Source organism: Pseudophryne corroboree, chromosome 9, assembly GCF_028390025.1.
Source record: "Pseudophryne corroboree isolate aPseCor3 chromosome 9, aPseCor3.hap2, whole genome shotgun sequence".
In the NCBI taxonomy this organism is placed as follows: domain Eukaryota; kingdom Metazoa; phylum Chordata; class Amphibia; order Anura; family Myobatrachidae; genus Pseudophryne; species Pseudophryne corroboree.
The window spans coordinates 184,146,294-184,164,938 of NC_086452.1; the positions used below are offsets into that span (position 1 = coordinate 184,146,294).

Consider the following 18,645-nt stretch of genomic DNA (forward strand, 5'->3'; position numbering starts at 1 on the left):
AGGACTGGATACAGTGACAGTACGGGACTCCGGAGAGCAGTGTGGCTTGTGCCGTGTGGGCTTAAGTACTTGAATAAATCAGTATTTTGATCACTTTTTTGGGGGGGCAATAAAATTGTTCTCTGTTTTTATTGTTCCCAATGCAGATAATTATCATATCCCCCTGTATATGTAAAGTTTAAACCCCTCAGTGACACATTACTACTGTAACAAGCTGCCTTAGTGTGTAAAAAGGGTACTCTGCCTGCTGTAGTGTGTAAAAAGGGGTACTCTGCCTGCTGTAATGTGTAAAAAGGGGGACTCTGCCTGCCGTAATGTGTGAAAGGGGACTCTGCCTGCCATAATGTGAGAAAGGGGACACTGCTTGCCGTAATGTGTGATAGGGGCTCTCCCTGTCGTACAGTGTAAAAGGGGACTGTACCTGCTATAATGTGTGATAAGGGCTCTACCAGTCACAATATGTAAGGGGTACTACTGTGTGGTGTAATGTGAATTGGTACTATTCTGTGGCCACGCCTCTTCCTGTGGTACTGTGGGGGGGGGGGGGGGGGTTGGGGGGCAGTCAATATCACCCCTATATCCAGATCTGGCTACAGCGCTGTGAAATTCAATTGTACATCTATATCTTTATGATTTTTCTTTCTTTCAACTTTTTATTTCTGCTTGTTGACATATAAGGGATTTCATTATGTATGTTTGTTCTCAGACAGCAGTTTGCAGAGTGGAGAAGACTTCCGACTTTTCTATTACTGGGCAGTGGTTCGTTACTACAGAAACCGATGGAGACAAAACGACAGACCTCTTTGATGCAGTTATGGTTTGTACTGGTCAACATGCTCAACCCGTGTCCTCAACCAACACTATTCCAGGTAATTTTTTGGAGTGCTTATATGTAAAACGTGTTCTGTTCCCCAGAACAATTTAGGAAATAGAAAGCTAAAATGCTTTCCCTGATAAAAGGCTGATATACTCTTTATTTTAAGGAGGTTCTTTTCAAGCAATACGTATGTATTCACTGCAGACAGGATGCCAGGTTGTCACTGTCCTGAAAGCGGCATCCCCGGCGGACAGAATGCCGGCTGTCACGATCCCAACAGTGGCATCGCGCCCACCAGAATGCCGGCAGCGGGGCGAGCACTATGCGTCCCCTTGCGGGGTTGCTGCGCTGCAAAGTATCTATTCCCACTCTATGGGTGTTGTGAACACCCATGATTGGGAATTGCCTCTGTGCATCGGTATTCCGGCTATTGGTATTTCAGCATCTGTATCCTGACCGCCGGGGTTCCGACAGCCAGCAAATTGATTGCCTCTCCTTTCTGCAGCAGGGTACATTGGTTCCCACAGGGAAACATTGGGGTGTAGAATGGATCTGGATTCATAGGCACCAGCAGGTAAAGCTTTAGCTGTCCCAGGATACATAGGGGCCTCCTCTATAACCCCGCCTCCAGGCACTGTGAGCTCTGTTTTGAGTTGGTGCCTGCAGCAGCAGGTCACTGAACAGCCCTGAAAGCTTTTAATCTTGAAAGAATTTGACTTTGCTAACTGAGCTGGCATCACTGTTATAGGCCATACACACATGCTGATTTGTTTGAAAGATATGAACAATCTCGTTCATAAATGAACGAGAACTTTCATATCTTTCAGTGTGGAGGTTCCAGCAATGAACGATGTGCGGCCCCACGCTCGTTCATCGCTGGTCCCCCGGTGGCTGTGCATGCAGGCCAATATGGACGATCTCGTCCATAGTTGCCTGCACTTCAATGGAGCCGCGTGACGGGGGGAGTGAAGAAACTTCACTCCCCCGTCACTGCCCCCCCGCCACCGGGTCGCCCGTCGGCCGTATCGGCCGTCGGGCACCTCGGTGGCGGTTCGGCATGTCTGTAAGGCACTTAAGTCAGTGTGACACTCAGTGTTGCAGCTCCATCACATCCCAAGCAGCGCCGCACATCACATACCTGTTGGCCTGGTTCCCTGGTACCTGCAGCGGAGGTGTTGCAACTTAGGCTCAGTCGCAGACTGCTCTCCTGGATCGCGTGGCTGCTACGGGGAAGAGGTAAGAGGGTCTTCTAGGTGGGACACGCCATTAAACTGAGATCCGTCTGGGTAGATGGACTGCTGCGCTAGCGTGGACACTGTCACCGGGCAGGAATCCCACTAAACCATCAGGGCATTCACAGTGCAGGTCAGGTTTACTAAAACCAGTTTAATGAGGCTCCATAGTACCTGATGTGGAAGACCAGCATAGGGGAGGTGGCGCTTTACCTGCAGCCCCTCCCCAGGCCCAGGGCGCCATCGCCTGCAGATTTCCCGCCCTGCAGCTGCCTCACTCTCCCTCACAGAGACTTTGGGCGCTATCTTACAGAGAGCAGTAGCAGGTTTCTGGGATTGCTGGGCAAGGTCTCCCATGTAAAGCCGCTTGTGTACAGCGCTGTGTCTTTACATTCACTTGAGTATCTGACATGTTTTGGAGACGGCGTTAGTTGAGAAAAGGTGTACATTGCAGAGTATATTGTGCGAGTATTCTGCTATATCCTCCGGTCTGAGACAGCGCTGTGAGATATATATATATATATATATATATATATATACACTGCTCAAAAAAATAAAGGGAACACTAAAATAACACATCCTAGATCTGAATGAATGAAATATTCTTATTAAATACTTTACATAGTTGAATGTGCTGACAACAAAATCACACAAAAATTATCAATGGAAATCAAATTTATTAACCCATGGAGGTCTGGATTTGGAGTCACCCTCAAAATTAAAGTGGAAAAACACACTACAGGCTGATCCAACTTTGATGTAATGTCCTTAAAACAAGTCAAAATGAGGCTCAGTAGTGTGTGTGGCCTCCGTGGAGGTCACCAACCGTGTCACCGCCCGCCAAAAGTCCCGCACCACCGGGCAAGCCCACAATAGATGCCAGAAGGTACCATCTGGAGAGGCGCACTTCGGGCACCTAGAGTTACCCCGCCCCCCTATACTAACAAGACGGGTGGGAGTGATATAGACTCGGTGCAATATGAACAAATGTATCTGCTGAAAACGCCGAGGTAGTAGCAGTACGTGAGGTCCCCAAGGCCTCTTCCCAGGTATCTATGGAAACCGGCCCTAAATCAGCTTCCCATTTATATTTAAGGTGTAAAAGACTGTCAGAGTGATGGGCACCGAGCAGAGTGGAGTACAAACCAGAAACAGTCCCAGAGCCTATAGTATCAGCCAGGAGCTGGTGAACCGGTGACTTCCGAAGGAGAGGTGGAGCATCGCCGAACTGAGACGCGCATGCGTGGTGAAGCTGAATATATCTATAATAATAGGTTGTGGGTATATTAAACTCAAGCTGCAATTGTCCAAAAGAAATAAGTGTGCCTGAGGAGTACAAATGTTTGAGGGAGCAAACACCCCAGCGCCACCACACCGATCCCATTTGAAATGAGTAAGAGTGCGAGTGTGTATCAGTGGGGTGTCGGGATACCATCCCTCCCCCCCAACATAGAGTGTACCTGACTCCATACCATAATCGCTTGTTTAACCAACGGCATCTTAAGGAGTGCCACAGTATCACAAAGTAGAAGCTGCAGGGGTGACAAAGAGACTTCAGATGCTAGCAGTACAGTAGAGATCAGTAAATCTCCAGACGAGTCGGAGACCCAAGGAATTAGGTGGAATAACTGAGCCACTAAGTAATAGAATCTAATTTTAGGAAGGGCCAGACCACCCGTGTCCCGAGGTCTAGTTAGAGTATCCAATTTAATCCGAGCTCTACGGTTGGCCCATACCAGTGATGACAAGAGACCATCTATAATACCAAATAATCTCTGGGGGAGATATACAGGGGAATGTTGGAGGACATACAGCATTTTAGGTAATATAACTATTTTAATAAGGTTAATCCTACCCGTAACAGTAAGGGGCAGTTTACTCCACACCCTAACACGAGACCGTAAATAGCCCATTTGTGGACGTATATTCAGGTCAATAAATTGCGAGGACCGGTTGGTGATCCATACCCCCAAATATTTAAGAGTCAACCCAACGAAGCGGCAGGTCCCCGGGAGGGCAGGCAGGACAGGAGCCTCTAAGCGGAAGGACACAGGACTTGTCCCAGTTAATGGACAGTCCGGAGAATTCCGCAAAAGTGTCAATTACTTCCAAAATATGAGGCATATTGATAAAATAATCAGATACAAACAACACAATATCATCTGCGTAGAGAGCAATTTTGTCTGTCCTGCCCGCCACCCGCGGAGAGGATCTGATAATACAGGCCAAGGGCTCTATGGCCAGTGCAAATAGGATCGGGGACAACGGGCAACCCTGTCTCGTCCCTCTTTGTAAAGAGAAAGAGGGGGATATGTGACCGTTAACAGAAACCCTAGCCTTGGGTGCAGAGTAAAGCAGCTGAACCCATTTTTTAAAGCTAGGTCCAATACCAAATCGGTCCAATGTCCCCCACAAGAAGCCCCACTCCACTGAATCAAACGCCTTAGCAGCGTCCAGAGAAACAATAGCTGAGGAGTGGGACCCCTCATGAGGGGACTGGAGATGCGTATAGAGTCTACGTAAGTTAGGTAAAGTGGACCGGCCCGGCATGAACCCTGATTGGTCCTCATGTATCAATTGAAGAACCACAGCGTTGAGCCTTGTCACCAGTATTATAGCTAAGATCTTAACGTCAGTTGTTAACACGGAAATTGGACGATAAGATTCGACTGGTGTTGGGTCGAGGTCTGGTTTAGGGAGTACTATAATTAGGGCCTTCGCCATAGAGTCAGGCAACCTACCCTGCATGAATAAGTCATTATATATCTCAAGGAGTTTAGGGCCATAAAAGGGTAAGAGTTTTTTATAAAGTTCCAGGGGCAATCCATCAAGACCCGGGGTCTTCCAACCGGGAAAGGAATTAACAGCGGATTCCACTTCAAGCAGCGTTAAGGGGGAGTCCAAAAACGTTATAGTGTCCCGGGACAGCGTGGGTAATGGAATATCAGCTAAATACATCTCTATTTCCGGCATTGTGAGAGTGAGCCTAGAGCTATACAGTCGTTTATAGTAATCTACGAAGTCCCCCACAATATCAGGAGTATCAAAGTGGGTCACGTCATCACTGGTACAGATTACAGGCACAGTATTAGACGCCCTGTCCGCACCCGCCAATGTTGCCATAAAGCTACCAGGCCTGTCACCCGTTGCATAGTACGTGTGTTGGGTATACAGTAGACCAGAGATTTTCAACCTTTCCTGACTCGCGGCACGCCTACCAAGACTTTAAAATTCCCAAGGCACGCTATCAGTTACCCATGGGGGGGGGGGGGGGACACATTAGTCCCCACAGATATCAAATACATTGGCCTCAACATTTATAAAACACACTGCCCCCCCCCACAGTAATGGTACACACACTGCCCCCCTCACAGCCCCCACAGTAATGGCACACACACACTGCCCCCTCCTCCCCTGTAATAGTATAGTACTCACAGCCCCAGTGTAATGTCAGTCCGAAGTCCTGTATATCTGAGCTGTAGTAGGATTAGGATGAGCACAGCAGGGCAGTCCGCACGCTGCAGCATACACCAGCACCAAGCGCGGGCGGGAATGAGACGTAGCATGAGTGACCAATCAGCACGTCACCATAGGTCACGGACGGGGCAGCAGGAGAGCTGACTGTGCTGCCCGTGCACGATGGCAGGAGAAGGATCCATGTATCTTTGGCGGGTGGCGGAGCACTGTCGGTGGGCGGCGGAGCACTGTGCAGGGCATCTCTGGTGGCCGGTGAGCTGCGCGAGCGGCGGGCTGCGGCACACCTGACAACCGCTGGCGGCACACCGGTTGAAAAACGATGCAGTAGACGGTACTTAGCCTTATTAGCCAAGCAGTCACGCCATTCAGCCTGCGCAAGCAACCACCTCTCCCTCGTAGTGTCAAGACCATCGGCCATATACTGAAGCTCCAGCCGCCTACATCCTGCCTCAAGGTCGCGTTCACCCTGGGTATAGCCAGGTTTTAAAACAGCCACAGTTTTGATCAGGGTACCACGGACATATGCCTTAAAGGCATCCCATAAAACTGTGTTGGACACCGAGTCCTGATTTTTCAGCAAGAAAGCCTCCCACATCGCCACCAGTTCCGCACCGGTGCCCATCTGAGCCAGCCAAAAGGAATTAAACCTCCAAAACCGAGCCCCCCTAACATCCCCCATGTCTAGACAGAGAATTACTGGGGAATGATCGGATATACCCCTGGTAGCATACTGAACATCAATTAACCTAGGCAGCAGGCCTTTGGAGGTGAGGGCTAAATCAATCCTGGAGAATAAGTAAGTAGGAGAAAAGCATGTATACTGTCGTGTGCCAGGATGGCGGACTCTCCACGCATCGACCAGGCCCAGACTGTCCACCAGTAGTGCAAAGTCCCTTTTGCACACCACAGGAGCATCCGGGGACCGTCTAGTTCTATCTAAAGCATGGTCGAGGACGTTATTGAAGTCGCCAAGGCAAACTATAGCAACATTCGGATATAGCGTAATAAACTCGGCTGCCCCTCTGAGAACCTCCGGGGACTAGGGGGTGGTATATAAACAGCCAGGATAAGCAATGACATGGAGTAAACTTGACATTTTAGAAAGACATATCTGTCCCACTGGTCCAGCTGGACCTGATCAAGGACAAACGGGACCGACCTTCGGACTAGAATTGACACACCCTGCGAATGCGACGTATGGGTGGAGTGGTATGCCCAGCCCACCCAGGGTTTCTTAAGAGCCATGACCTTTTCCCCCACCAGATGGGTCTCCATGAGGCAGATAATATCCACACCATATTGTTTAAAGTGACGAAGCACTAATGAGCGTTTGACTTTGTCGTTCAGCCCCCGGACATTCCAGGACAGAAATTTAAGTTGATTAGAGGCCATCAGTCAAGGCACAACTAAATGTTTGGTCGGTCCCGCCTATCCCCGACAGGCCAGCAACACCAATACTAGATGAAGTCAAAGAAATCAAAGAATCCATAGCGTCTGCAACACATACAAGAAAAGAAAAAAAACAAACCAATAACAAAATACAATCCCTCCCGTCCTGCCCCCCCACCCTGTATACCCATCCGAACTGAGGCATACCTTGTCCCATTAAACTGTTCCCCGAAACAAAGAAAAAACTAACTATACCAACATAAAAGGTCAATGAATGAAATGACCAAAGACAAGGGCGTAGGTCCCCCACCCCCACATAAGAAAAGTGTGGCGACACCTCCCCGAGCCCTAGACATAAACATCAGTGAAATGAGAGATGAGAAATAAATATTAGCAGAGGCATCGTAGCATAATCCGGGTAACCTACTGTCGTGCGGAACTCTGTAAGAAACACCAGCCGAAACATAATGATATTAGACATTAAGAATCAGGAGCAAGCGCCCGCCTGGCCGGGGCCCAGCGATCCAGCCACAGGGCAGTGTCCCGAGGTGTAGCAAAGAATTTTGTTTCTCCGTCCACTACCACCCTTAGCCTAGAAGGAAAAAGCATTGCATACTGTAGATTGAGTTCCCTGAGGCGTCTTTTAATCGGAACAAATTGTGCATGGTCCTTTTGCACCTCCAGCGCAAAGTCCGGAAACACGGATATTTTAGAACCGTTCCACAACAGGGGACCCTTGGTGCGCGCCAGAGATAGAACAGCATCCCGATCTCGGTAATGGAGGAATTTTGCTATGAGTGTGCACGGCGGCGCACCCGGTGGCAGCGGCCTGAAAGGGATTCTGTGAGCCCGTTCTACTGTGAAGAAAGGCGTAAAGGAGTCCGCCCCAAAATAATTTTTCAACCACGCTTCAACGAACTGCTCCGGGGCATTACCCTCCTCCCTCTCCGGGAGCCCCACAAAGCGGACGTTATTCCTCCTCCGTCTGCCCTCCATATCTAGCATCTTGCCTTTTATATCGGACAGCTGACCATCAATGGCCGTAACATGGGAGCTAAGCGGTGAAATCTTATCTTCCAGCGTAGATGTTCGGGTCTCAACTTCTCCGACCCGTTCCCTCACTTTTTGGATATCATGATGGATTATGGTCAGGTCAGCCTGCACCTGGTCTATCTTGTCAGATAGACGGGATTCGCTAGCCGCCAAGGCTTCCAACACTTTTTGCAGCACATCATCAGAAGCATCACCAGAGGAGGATGATTGACTGGGGGACACCGGTGGGGGTGGGGGGTCTCCCCACCCCACCCCTAGCCGGCGTTGCTGCATGCTTTCCAGGAGTATGCGAGTATTGGGAAAGCCGGGCTGCAGCTGATTTGTGATGATTCTTCACCATTTTTAGGTATGAGAATAAATCAGGATCAGTAATTCAGTGACTTAGTGAAGACCCAGCAGCAACACAGAGATTGGAGAGCACAGGATAGAGTCAATGTATGCACACACTTTAAGCAGAAGGACAGAATCACAGTACCTCATAGGACCATATAGCAGGCCAGAGCAGTTCCACAGGAGCACGACCCTTATATACAGCAATTCACCCAGGCAGCCCCAGGCTCTGTTGCACACAGGCAGCACAGGGGAGGAGAGGGGGGGTCGCGGGTGACACAGCTCCCTGCAGCGCTGGGTCTGTGTATGTGGATGGTGTGCTGGCTCTGGCAGGTCAAAGCGGCTTTCCCCGGTGAGAGCGGGTCCCGCGTGGCGCACACAGCAAGGGCGCGCTGGAGAGCCGGGACCGGAAGTCACGGCGCCATCTTAGGAGGCCAGGAGAGAGCAGACGAGGAGACGCAGTGCTCGATTCCCCAGCAGTCAGCACCCGTCCGGCGGCCCTCTGTAGCTCCACAGCGGCTCTGTCTCTTCCCCCACCAGATAGGGTAAGTTGGGCTCGGGGGGACCCCAGAGGATATCATGCACGGATAGATGAGTGTGGAGAGCACTCACGCCGAGCTGCTACTCCATGTCCCGCTAGGCCACGCCCCCAGGATTCTCTCTTATTAATAGATGTCCCTGCCCTGGTGGTTGCTCATAAGCATATCCTTAAAATCACAGATGAGGAGGGTTCCACTAGAGAGAACTGATATAAACAGCAGAATGTGGTTAAAACTCTATTGCCCCATTCTGATCATTTAGTGGACATCAGACGGGAACCCTGGTCTAATCCAGGGAAGAAATTCCTTATTCCCAAACTGGATTTGGCTCGCTACCCTCTCCCTTCAGAGTTGTGTAATACAGAGGTTCCCAAACGCGGTCCTCAAGGCACCCCAGCGGTCCAGGTTTTAAATGTAAAAAAACAACAACACATTATTATTATTATTATTATTATTATTATTATTATTATGAGGTGTTGCTTTAATTTTTGATTTCAACAGGTCCCTTCTATCAATTTGTGCTACCTTCATTTTAGAGTCGTTTACATTATTCATGTTATAGCCCGAGGCTTCAAACTTCTTGCTCAATATTTCCACTTGTTCATCATAACTTTCTTTTTTCGTACAATTACGCCTTAGTCGTCTGAACTGGCCCTCAGGAATAGACCCAAGCCAATTGGGATGATGGCAACTCGTTGCTTTTATATACGCTCCTGAGTCGGTGGGCTTTGTAAAACTTTTAGTAAAAAGGGAATTGTTCTCTATAAAAACTGTCACATCTTAAAAGCTAATGGAGTGTTTACTGCTCTCAAAAGTGAATAGAATATTCTTATTTGTATTTAAATAATTTAAAAAATTTAAAAGCTCCTCACTACCTTTCCAAATAAAAAATAATTAATCTTAAAAAGATCAAGAAAATTTGAATAGAACGCAAAGTAGGAAAGTACAATCGGGATAGGAAGAGAGAACTGTTTGTATTTGTTCAACAAGTAAATGATGTAGAAGAGGAGGAGGAATCGATAAGTGATATAGAATGTCCATCACCTTGTTACGATGTGTCTCCAGTCAATAAAGAAAGATGGGTGTCAGCATATGTACAAAAGAAGAAAAGGAGTTTAGATATCGGGGGAAAAAATAGGATAAGAAATAAGATCCCACGTGAGGATTGGTACACTGTACAGGTAACAAAGAGCACCACAATTCTCAAAACATAATTCAGCTTAGATGTAAGTAGCGAGGGAGTAATCAGCGTACTACTAGGAGCTGGTGGCCATAGATAGAGATAAGCCTTTAGCAGCAGGAGAAAAAGCGGGTAAAGATGGTCGCTGAGTAGGAGAGGGCTGTGAGAAAAATGTATTGAGAAGAGGGCTTTGACAACAAGAGGAAAGAGGGCCCTGCTCTGAGGAGCTAACAATCTACTAGAAAGGGGCGACAGTAAGATGACATGAGGTGCAAGCAAGCTGGAGGTAGCCTGATCAGGGCCGGTTCAGAGTCTTGTTGCGCCCCGGGCGGCAATAGGGGGCGTGGCTACATACAGGGCGCGTGGTCAGTTACGCCCCCTGTACAGTAGTAGCGCCGCTGTAATGATGTGCGGTGCGCAATGACGTCATCGCGCACCGCGCAGCAGAGGTCCTCTCCACGAAGGAAAACTTGACGCTACGTGTCTAGTTCCCTTCGTGGAGAGGACCTTTGCTGTGCGATGCGCGATGACATCAACGCGCACCGCACATCATTACAGTTAAGGTCCTCTCCAGGAAGGGAAACTAGACGCATAGCGTCTAGTTTCCCTTTACAGCGGGCAGCGGCAGGGGGGGCGCAGCAGCGGATCTTGCCATGGTGCGGCACCCTCCGGATGGCGGCGCCCCGGGCAAAAGTCCTGCTTGCCCATGGCAAGATCTGCTACTGAGCCTGATGGCAGGATGTAAGCAAAGCAGAGATGGTCAAGCATGAGGCAGGGGACGGAGGAGCAGTCTCAGGACTAGGTTAGGCATCGGAAGGGTACACTTTGAATAGGTGGGAGATACAGAGATATTATATAATATTTACACACACATATTGCATAATAAATATATATGTATATATATACACATACATGCACATGTATACTTTTAAGTAAATTTAAAAGTCCTGTCTGCATTTGCCCTTCCTTACAAAATACTTGTGGTCTGGTGCTGTGCTGGCAATTCGGTCTGCCCCTGCTGCTGCTTTAGTTTATAGTGTGGGATATTAGGGTGGTTGCTCACTTGCAGCAGTCAAACTGACTCTGCAAAGGCTCATGGAAGGAGGTGCTGCTGCTGGGCATGCGCAGCAGCCCTCCTCCAGGTCCGGTGGCCATATTTGCTAGGGGCAGCCCCTCTTACCCCGACTCGGCGGCAGATAGCGTACAGCCGATCCAATTCTACCACTGGCGGCTCAGCTTTGGTGTGCATGAGTTGAGCCGCCATCAACGGCACCGACGATTTGGTGCCCCATGGACCACCAATGTTAGCAGAGCCAGTCCCTAGGCGAAGGCAAATTGCCTAGTTTGCCTATAGCTAGGGTCGGCTCTGCTTATTACATACCTCCCAACATGACCCTCTCCAGAAACAGAGCATTTTGTCCCTCCTGGACTTTTCTCTTAATATATGATTGCTGGCACCTGTTTTAAACAGATTAATGAGTAAGAAAGGTGTTTCAGCACAGGTGAGGGCAATCAAAAATTGAGGGAGAAGTCCAGGAGCAGAGCATTCTGTCCCTCCTTGAGAGGGTCTTGTTGAGAGATATGTTATTATTCAAGATATGTTATTATTCAAGAAGCGTCCTCTGAGGTGGGAGTCTTGGTGGCCAAGGCGTCGGCTACGTCTGTCCTGGCGCGCCACATATTTTGGTTGAGCTCGTGGATAGTGGACTTGGACTCGAAGAAGACTTTGGAAGTTCTCCCCTTTACTGGGGACATTTTGTTTGGGGAAGACCTAAATAAAATAAACTGGCAGATGCGAAGACAGCTTTTCTCCCCACTACTAATACTTCTCAGAAAGCAAAAAGTACCACTGTTTGCTCCCTTCGGCCTCCAGGGAAATTGAAAGGTCAGACATACCCAAGACAGTCTCTCATTTCCAAAACCTCTAAGTCCAAGGTGAAGCAGTCTTGGGCAGCTATAGAACCCGGAGACACTATGGTATCCCGGGATATACAGGATGCATATCTGCATATTCCTGTTGCCAGCTCGCATCAGCAGTTCCTGTAGTTTGCTATTGGCGACCTTCCAGGCTCTGCCACTTGGACTGGCTACGGCTCCTTGGATCTTCACCAAGGTTATGGCCGTAATGATGGCCCACCTCCATTGCCAGGGAATCGGAATCCTTCCGTACTTGGACGACCTACTGATTCTGACAAGTTCACACTAAGTACTCCTCAGTCATCTACTACTGACGGTGACCTTCCTGAAGGCCATGGGTAGCTAATACAGTAAATGGGAAAAAGTCCTCACTGGTCCCAGCTCAGAGTATGGTGCACCTAGGGGCACTCTTAGTTACACACAGTAAGAGACTGTTCCTGTCTCCAGACAAAATCCTGAAACTTCAGGGTATGGCGCTTCCTTCATCGCCCCCAAGTGTCGATACACTTCGTGTGCTCAATTTTACTCTAGTCCTCTGCAACAGTTGATCCTATCCAAGTGGGATGGCCTACTTTATCGGATCAGATGTCAAATGGTCTCTCTGACTCCGGAGGTTCATCTGTCGCTGTCCTGGTGGCTCCAGGACCAGCAATTGTGCAGGGGCCATCCCTTCTGGATCCCCAATTGAGTCCTATTGACAACGGACACCAGTCTTTGGGGATGGGGAGTGGTATTGGAGCAACACTCATTTTCAAGGTCATTTGGACCAAGGAAGAATCACTCCTTCCAATCACTGTTTTGTTCATATGTTTGTAAATCCAGTCATCAGGACACAGATTAGTAAGGGAGTGTCTACAAATATTAAGCATTCTAATACACTAACATCACATCCTCTTTTCTTTAAAGATAAGCCCTATACGCTTCATTGCAACAATTAACAACGTCATATTAAGAATATCATCTAACACGTTTCAATGAGTCTCTCAGGTCTGCGTATTTCCCTTTTGGGTCTTTCATACACAGTCTGTGTTTCATCGTCCATGTTGGACCTTTCTAGAATCGTGGTTGGTTCGCCATTATCAGGATCATCATACATGTCAGATGAAGGGTATTCTTCAGTCATGTTGTCTTCATTATGGTTAGGTTGAGATCTTAAATCCACCCGATTTCTTCTTACTTCCGTTCCACGCTCTGTACGTATAGTATAAGATCTTGGTGCTACTTGTGCTTGCACAATACCTTTCTGCACCCAAATACCTTTCTCGTGATCTCTGAGACGGACTTGGTCACCCGATTTTAGATCAGATAAGCTTTTTTCATGAGACTCTTTACAGTTTTTACTGAACTTTCCACCAACCCATTTGAGCGTGGATAGTGGGGACTTGATGTAGTATGGACAAATTCCCACTCATCAGCAAATTGTCTAAATTCAGCACTGGAAAACTGAGGACCATTGTCAGTGAACACTTCCATAGGAACACCATGCCTTGCAAAGATTGACTTCATGCAATTGATTACGGCTATACTAGTAGTTGTATGTAGTGTCTTCACCTTAGGGTAGTTAGAGTAATAATCAGTCACAACAATGTATGTTTTGCCATTGCAATCAAACAAATCCGCGCCAACTTTCTGGTACGGTCTCTCTGGCACTGCGTGAGAAATCAGTGGCTTGACTTGTAGTTTCGATCTATACGTAAGACATAATTCACATGTAGCTGTAGTCTGTGCTATGTCTTGGTTCATTCTTGGCCAATACATAACTTCATGCGCTCTCTGCTTACATTTTTCTTCTCCTAAGTGGCCTTCATGTATCTTGCACAGCATAGTTTTTCTTAGTCGTGCAGGTATGACAAACCTATTGCCTTTGTAAATAATACCATCGACAACTGTAAGGTCACTGCGGTACATCCAATAATCATGGATAGACAGTGGGCACGCATGTTTTTCTGCTGGCAAACCTTTCAGAATAATATCTTTCAACACTTTCATTGTGTCATCTGTCTCAGTTTCTTTCCTAATCTGTTCTTGTCTTGCAAGAGACACTGGTAGAGAAGCTACGATCAAATTAACATAGGCTTCTATCTCTTCATCCATCAGACTTTTGGAACCTTCACTTTTGTCCACAGCACGAGAAAGTGTATCAGCAATGTACATGTATTTGCTGGGACAGTACAGCAAGTGTACATCATATTTCTGTAGTCTGATAAGCATTCGTTGAATTCTCATGGGACAGTCATGTAATGATTTAGTCATGATAGCTACCAATGTCTTGTGGTCAGTTTCCACTGTAAATGTTTGACCATACACAAACTGATGAAATCACTCACATGCATATGTGATCGCTAGAAGTTCTTTTTCTTTTTGAGCATACCTTGTTTCAGCACTTGTCAGTGCTCTTGATGCATAGATTACTGGTTGCCATGTATCCTCATGTTCTTGTAACAGCACTGAGCCTAGGCCAAATTGCGAAGCATCTGCTGAAATTCTTATTCTTTTCGCAGGATCAAAGAATTTTAGCACTGGTTGCTCTGTAATGATCTGTTTCAAGTTTTGCCAACTTTCTTCTTACACCATGTTTTGTTCATATGTTTGTAAATCCAGTCATCAGGACACAGATTACTAAGGGAGTGTCTACAAATATTCAGCATTCTAATACACTAACATCACAATCACCACAGTGGTATACTTAAATCATCAAGGCGGCACTCGTAGCTGCATGGTAATGTTGGAAGTGTTGAAAATCCTCTGTTGGGTGTAATGCCATCTGCCAGCCATATCGGCAGTGTTCATTCCAGGCATCCTCAACTGGGAAGTGGACTTTCTCAGTTGCCAGAATGTTCACTCTGGAGAGTGGAGCCTTTATCCAAAAGTCTTCTAACTCCTGGTGGACAGATGGGGCCTACCAGACATAGATCTCATGGTATCTTGACACAATCACAAGGTTCTGATCTTCGGAACAAGAACCAGGGATCCTCAGGCAGCGTTCATGGATGCACTGACAGTTCCATGGAACTTTCAGCTGCATCACATATTCCCTACGTTGTCACTCCTACCCAGGGTACTTTGGAAGTTCAAGCAAGAAGGAGGAATGCTGATTCTAGTCGCTCCAGCATGGCCAAGATGACATTGGTTCTCAGACCTGCAGAGTCTGTCGACAGAGCAACCCCCTTCTACTTTCTCAGCATCAAGACCTCCTCATACAGAGCCCTGGTCTCTACCAGGACCTAGCTAGACTGGCATTGACATTGTGGCTCTTAAAACATTGCTCCTGAGGGCCAAAGGATTTACTGAGGTGGTTATTCAGACTATGCTGAAGGCCCGCAAACCGACCTCTGCCCGGATTTATTACCGGGTTTGGCATCCTTACTTCACCTGGTGTGCTGATAAGAATTATGACACTTATAGATTCAGAACTTCCAGGATTTTGGCTTTTCTACAAAGAGGCTGTTATGCACACCAGTGCCAGCAGGAATGTACTGGTGTCTGAACGGAGAGGGATGCAAAACAAATGAACTCACAGACAGACTGGGGAATATGACATTACATACATAGAAGGTGATAGGGTAACAAAATAAACACAAAGTGAACAGAGAAGCCCAAAGGCTAAGAAACTGGGTGTCTCCCTAGTATTAGGAATGCTCAGATGGAAAGAAGCGAGATGTTGTGATTTAATACGTAGAGAACCCGAAATGCTGTTGCTAAGGGCAACAGCAAAAACCCTAAAGGGTTACCAACGGGTGTGGCAGTAAACTCCTTGGTCAGAGATGGAATAATAGACACAAGGAGAGTCTCCACAATCCTAGTCCTCACTTGCAGTGCACTGGTTCAGCTTACTGCCACTAAACTGACACCTGAACACCTTGCACAGTGAGAGAGGATTTTGGCAGGCAAGTCTGAGAATAAAGCCGCAAACTTGCTAGGTTCACAGAGTAGCAAAAGAACCCCAGCAGGTTAAACGACTGACTCCAGTTTTACTGCTAGGTCTGGATTGGCAGAGTGTAATACCAAATCCCAAGGCCTATTTGCAGTAAGCAACAAACAAATACAAAGTTTACACAGTACTAGCTAGCTTTCAGGAACTGACTAACCAACAAAGATTCAGCAGCATCTGCCTAACCTGAGAAGAGGGTTTATATAGCAGGTGCTGTCCACGCCCCACTCAGACCTCACAGACTGTTAGCACAAAAACCAGCACCGGATCCCCTGCCGTGCACAGAGCCTGTAACCACTGCACAGCAAAAGACCCGAACCGGAGTATCAGCTACGCTCAGGTTACTCCGCTAGCACTTGTCTCCCGGTTGCCATGACGACGTGGCAGCACAGAGCAGGAGACCCTAACAGTACCCCCCCTCTGACGAGGGGTCAAAGAACCCCTACCACCGGGTTTATCGGGGAACTGCGAGAAGAAAGAGCGTAACAGTCTGGGGGCATGAAAATCACAACTGCGCACCCACTACCGCTCCTCCGGGCCATACCCCTTCCAGTGCACCAAAAATGACAGCCGACCCCGAACCATCTTGGAGTCAAGAATCCTTTCAACAACAAACTACCTCTGGCCACGTATCAGAAGAGGGGAAGGTCTTCCACTAGAAGAAGGATTACTAATCGCCCGTTTTAAAAGGGAACAATGAAATGTTTCATTGATACCCAAAGAACGGGGTAGATCTAACTGAAATGCCACCGGATTGATAACCCTAGTGATCTTATAAGGACCGATGAACCGGGGGCCTAACTTATGAGATGGCTGTCTCAACTTCAAATTCTTGGTAGACAACCAGACGAAGTCTCCCAATTTGAAGCTGCAGGGTCTTTTCCGCTTATCAAAAACCCTTTTGGTCACTAATGACACCGACACAAGGGCTTTCTTCACTTTCCTCCAAATACCTCTAAGGACCGAAACCACAGAGGAACCACCAGGCGTGGAGTCCTGGGGGTCAAAAGAATTGGCCTTAGGATGATGCCCATACACACAAAGGAAGGGAGAGATCCCTGTAGCAGAGTGAGCCGCGTTGTTATAGGCAAACTCCGCCATGGACAGATGAGCAACCCAGTCAGTCTGACACTTGGAGACATAACACCTGAGGAACTGCTCCAAGGACTGGTTCACCCTTTCAGTCTGCCCATTAGACTGCGGATGGTAGCCTGACGACAAGCTGACAGAAATCTGGAGATCGGAACAAAATGCCCTCCAGAATTTGGCCACAAACTGTGATCCGCGGTCAGAGACCACATCAAGTGGCAACCCGTGGAGGCGCACAACATGCAGCATAAATAATTCAGACAGGCGTCTGGCCGATGGCAGCCCAACCAATGGAACAAAGTGCGCCATCTTCGAAAACCTGTCAACGACAACCCAGATGGCTGTCATCCCCGAGGATTTGGGCAAGTCCACCACAAAATCCATGGAAATGTGGGTCCATGGCTTAGATGGAATAGAGAGTGGATGTAATGGGCCAACAGGAACCCCTCTAGGAGTCTTATTTCGGGCACAGATGTCACATGCCCGAACCCACTGATCCACATCCCTAGCCACCGAGGGCCACCACACCGCCCTAGATAGCAACTCCCGAGTTCTGGCAATACCCGGGTGACCTGCCGACTTCTTGGCATGGAATTCTAGGAACACTCGCTGTCTTAACCTAGGAGGCACAAACAAAAGACCTACCGGAAGGTCTGGAGGAGCCTGCTCCTGTGCTCTAAGGACTAATGACAAGAAGTCCTGGGTAATGCCCACTTTAATACATGATGGGGACACAATGGGCAATGGCTCCTCGGTGGTCTCCTGGATTGGAGCAAAACTCCGCGAGAGCGCATCAGCCTTGATGTTTTTTGACCCAGGGCGGTATGTTATCAAAAAATTAAAGCGAGCAAAAAACAAAGCCCATTGTGCCTGCCTGGCATTGAGGCGCTTCGCTGACTCTAAATATGCCAAATTCTTATGGTCGGTGAGAATTGAGACCACAAACTTAGCCCCTTCAAGCCAGTGTCTCCACTCCTCGAGTGCATCCTTAATAGCCAACAATTCCCGGTTACCAACATCATAATTCATCTCTGCAGGCGAAAATTTACGGGAAAAGTAAGCACAGGGATGAAGGCGATTATCAGACACCCCCATCTGAGAGAGCACTGCCCCAATACCCATCTCAGAGGCATCCACCTCCACCACAAAAGGACGCTCTGGATCTGGGTGTCGCAGCACCTTGGCCGAGACAAATGCCCTTTTGAGACGGGCAAAAGCCGCTTTGGCCTCACAAGACCAGTGAGCAACATCCGCCCCTTTCTTAGTGAGTGCCACCAAGGGCGCCACTGTAGACGAAAATCCAGCGATAAATCATCTATAAAAATTCGCAAAGCCCAGAAAACGCTGAAGCGCCTTCAAACTAGTGGGCTGCACCCAATCCAGGACTGCCTGTACCTTGGAACCCTCCATTTGGAAAACTTCTGGGGAGATAATATATCCTAGAAATGCGATTTGCTGAACTTCAAATTCGCACTTCTCCAGCTTCGCCCCAAGCCGGTGGTCTCTGAGTTTCTGGAGGACTAAGCGTACATGCTTCCGATGTTCCTCCAGGGAATGGGAGAAGATTAGGATGTCATCTAAGTATACAACTAAGAATCTATCCAAATATTCCCTGAGCACATCGTTCATGAAGTCCTGGAAGACTGCCGGGGCATTACAGAGCCCAAAAGGCATCACCAAATATTCATAAT

General features: G+C 48.0%; 1 protein-coding gene across 2 annotated transcripts in view; it reads left to right on the forward strand.

Moving 5' to 3' along the window:
- The window catches only part of LOC134957820 (dimethylaniline monooxygenase [N-oxide-forming] 2-like), a 213,793-nt gene that overhangs the window by 73,563 nt on the left and 121,585 nt on the right, over positions 1-18,645 (forward strand). For both annotated transcript variants that reach the window (XM_063940009.1, XM_063940008.1), the window contains exon 4: positions 707-869. In XM_063940009.1, the coding sequence (XP_063796079.1) occupies positions 707-869 (163 nt within the window). The remainder of the gene's footprint in view (positions 1-706; positions 870-18,645) is intronic.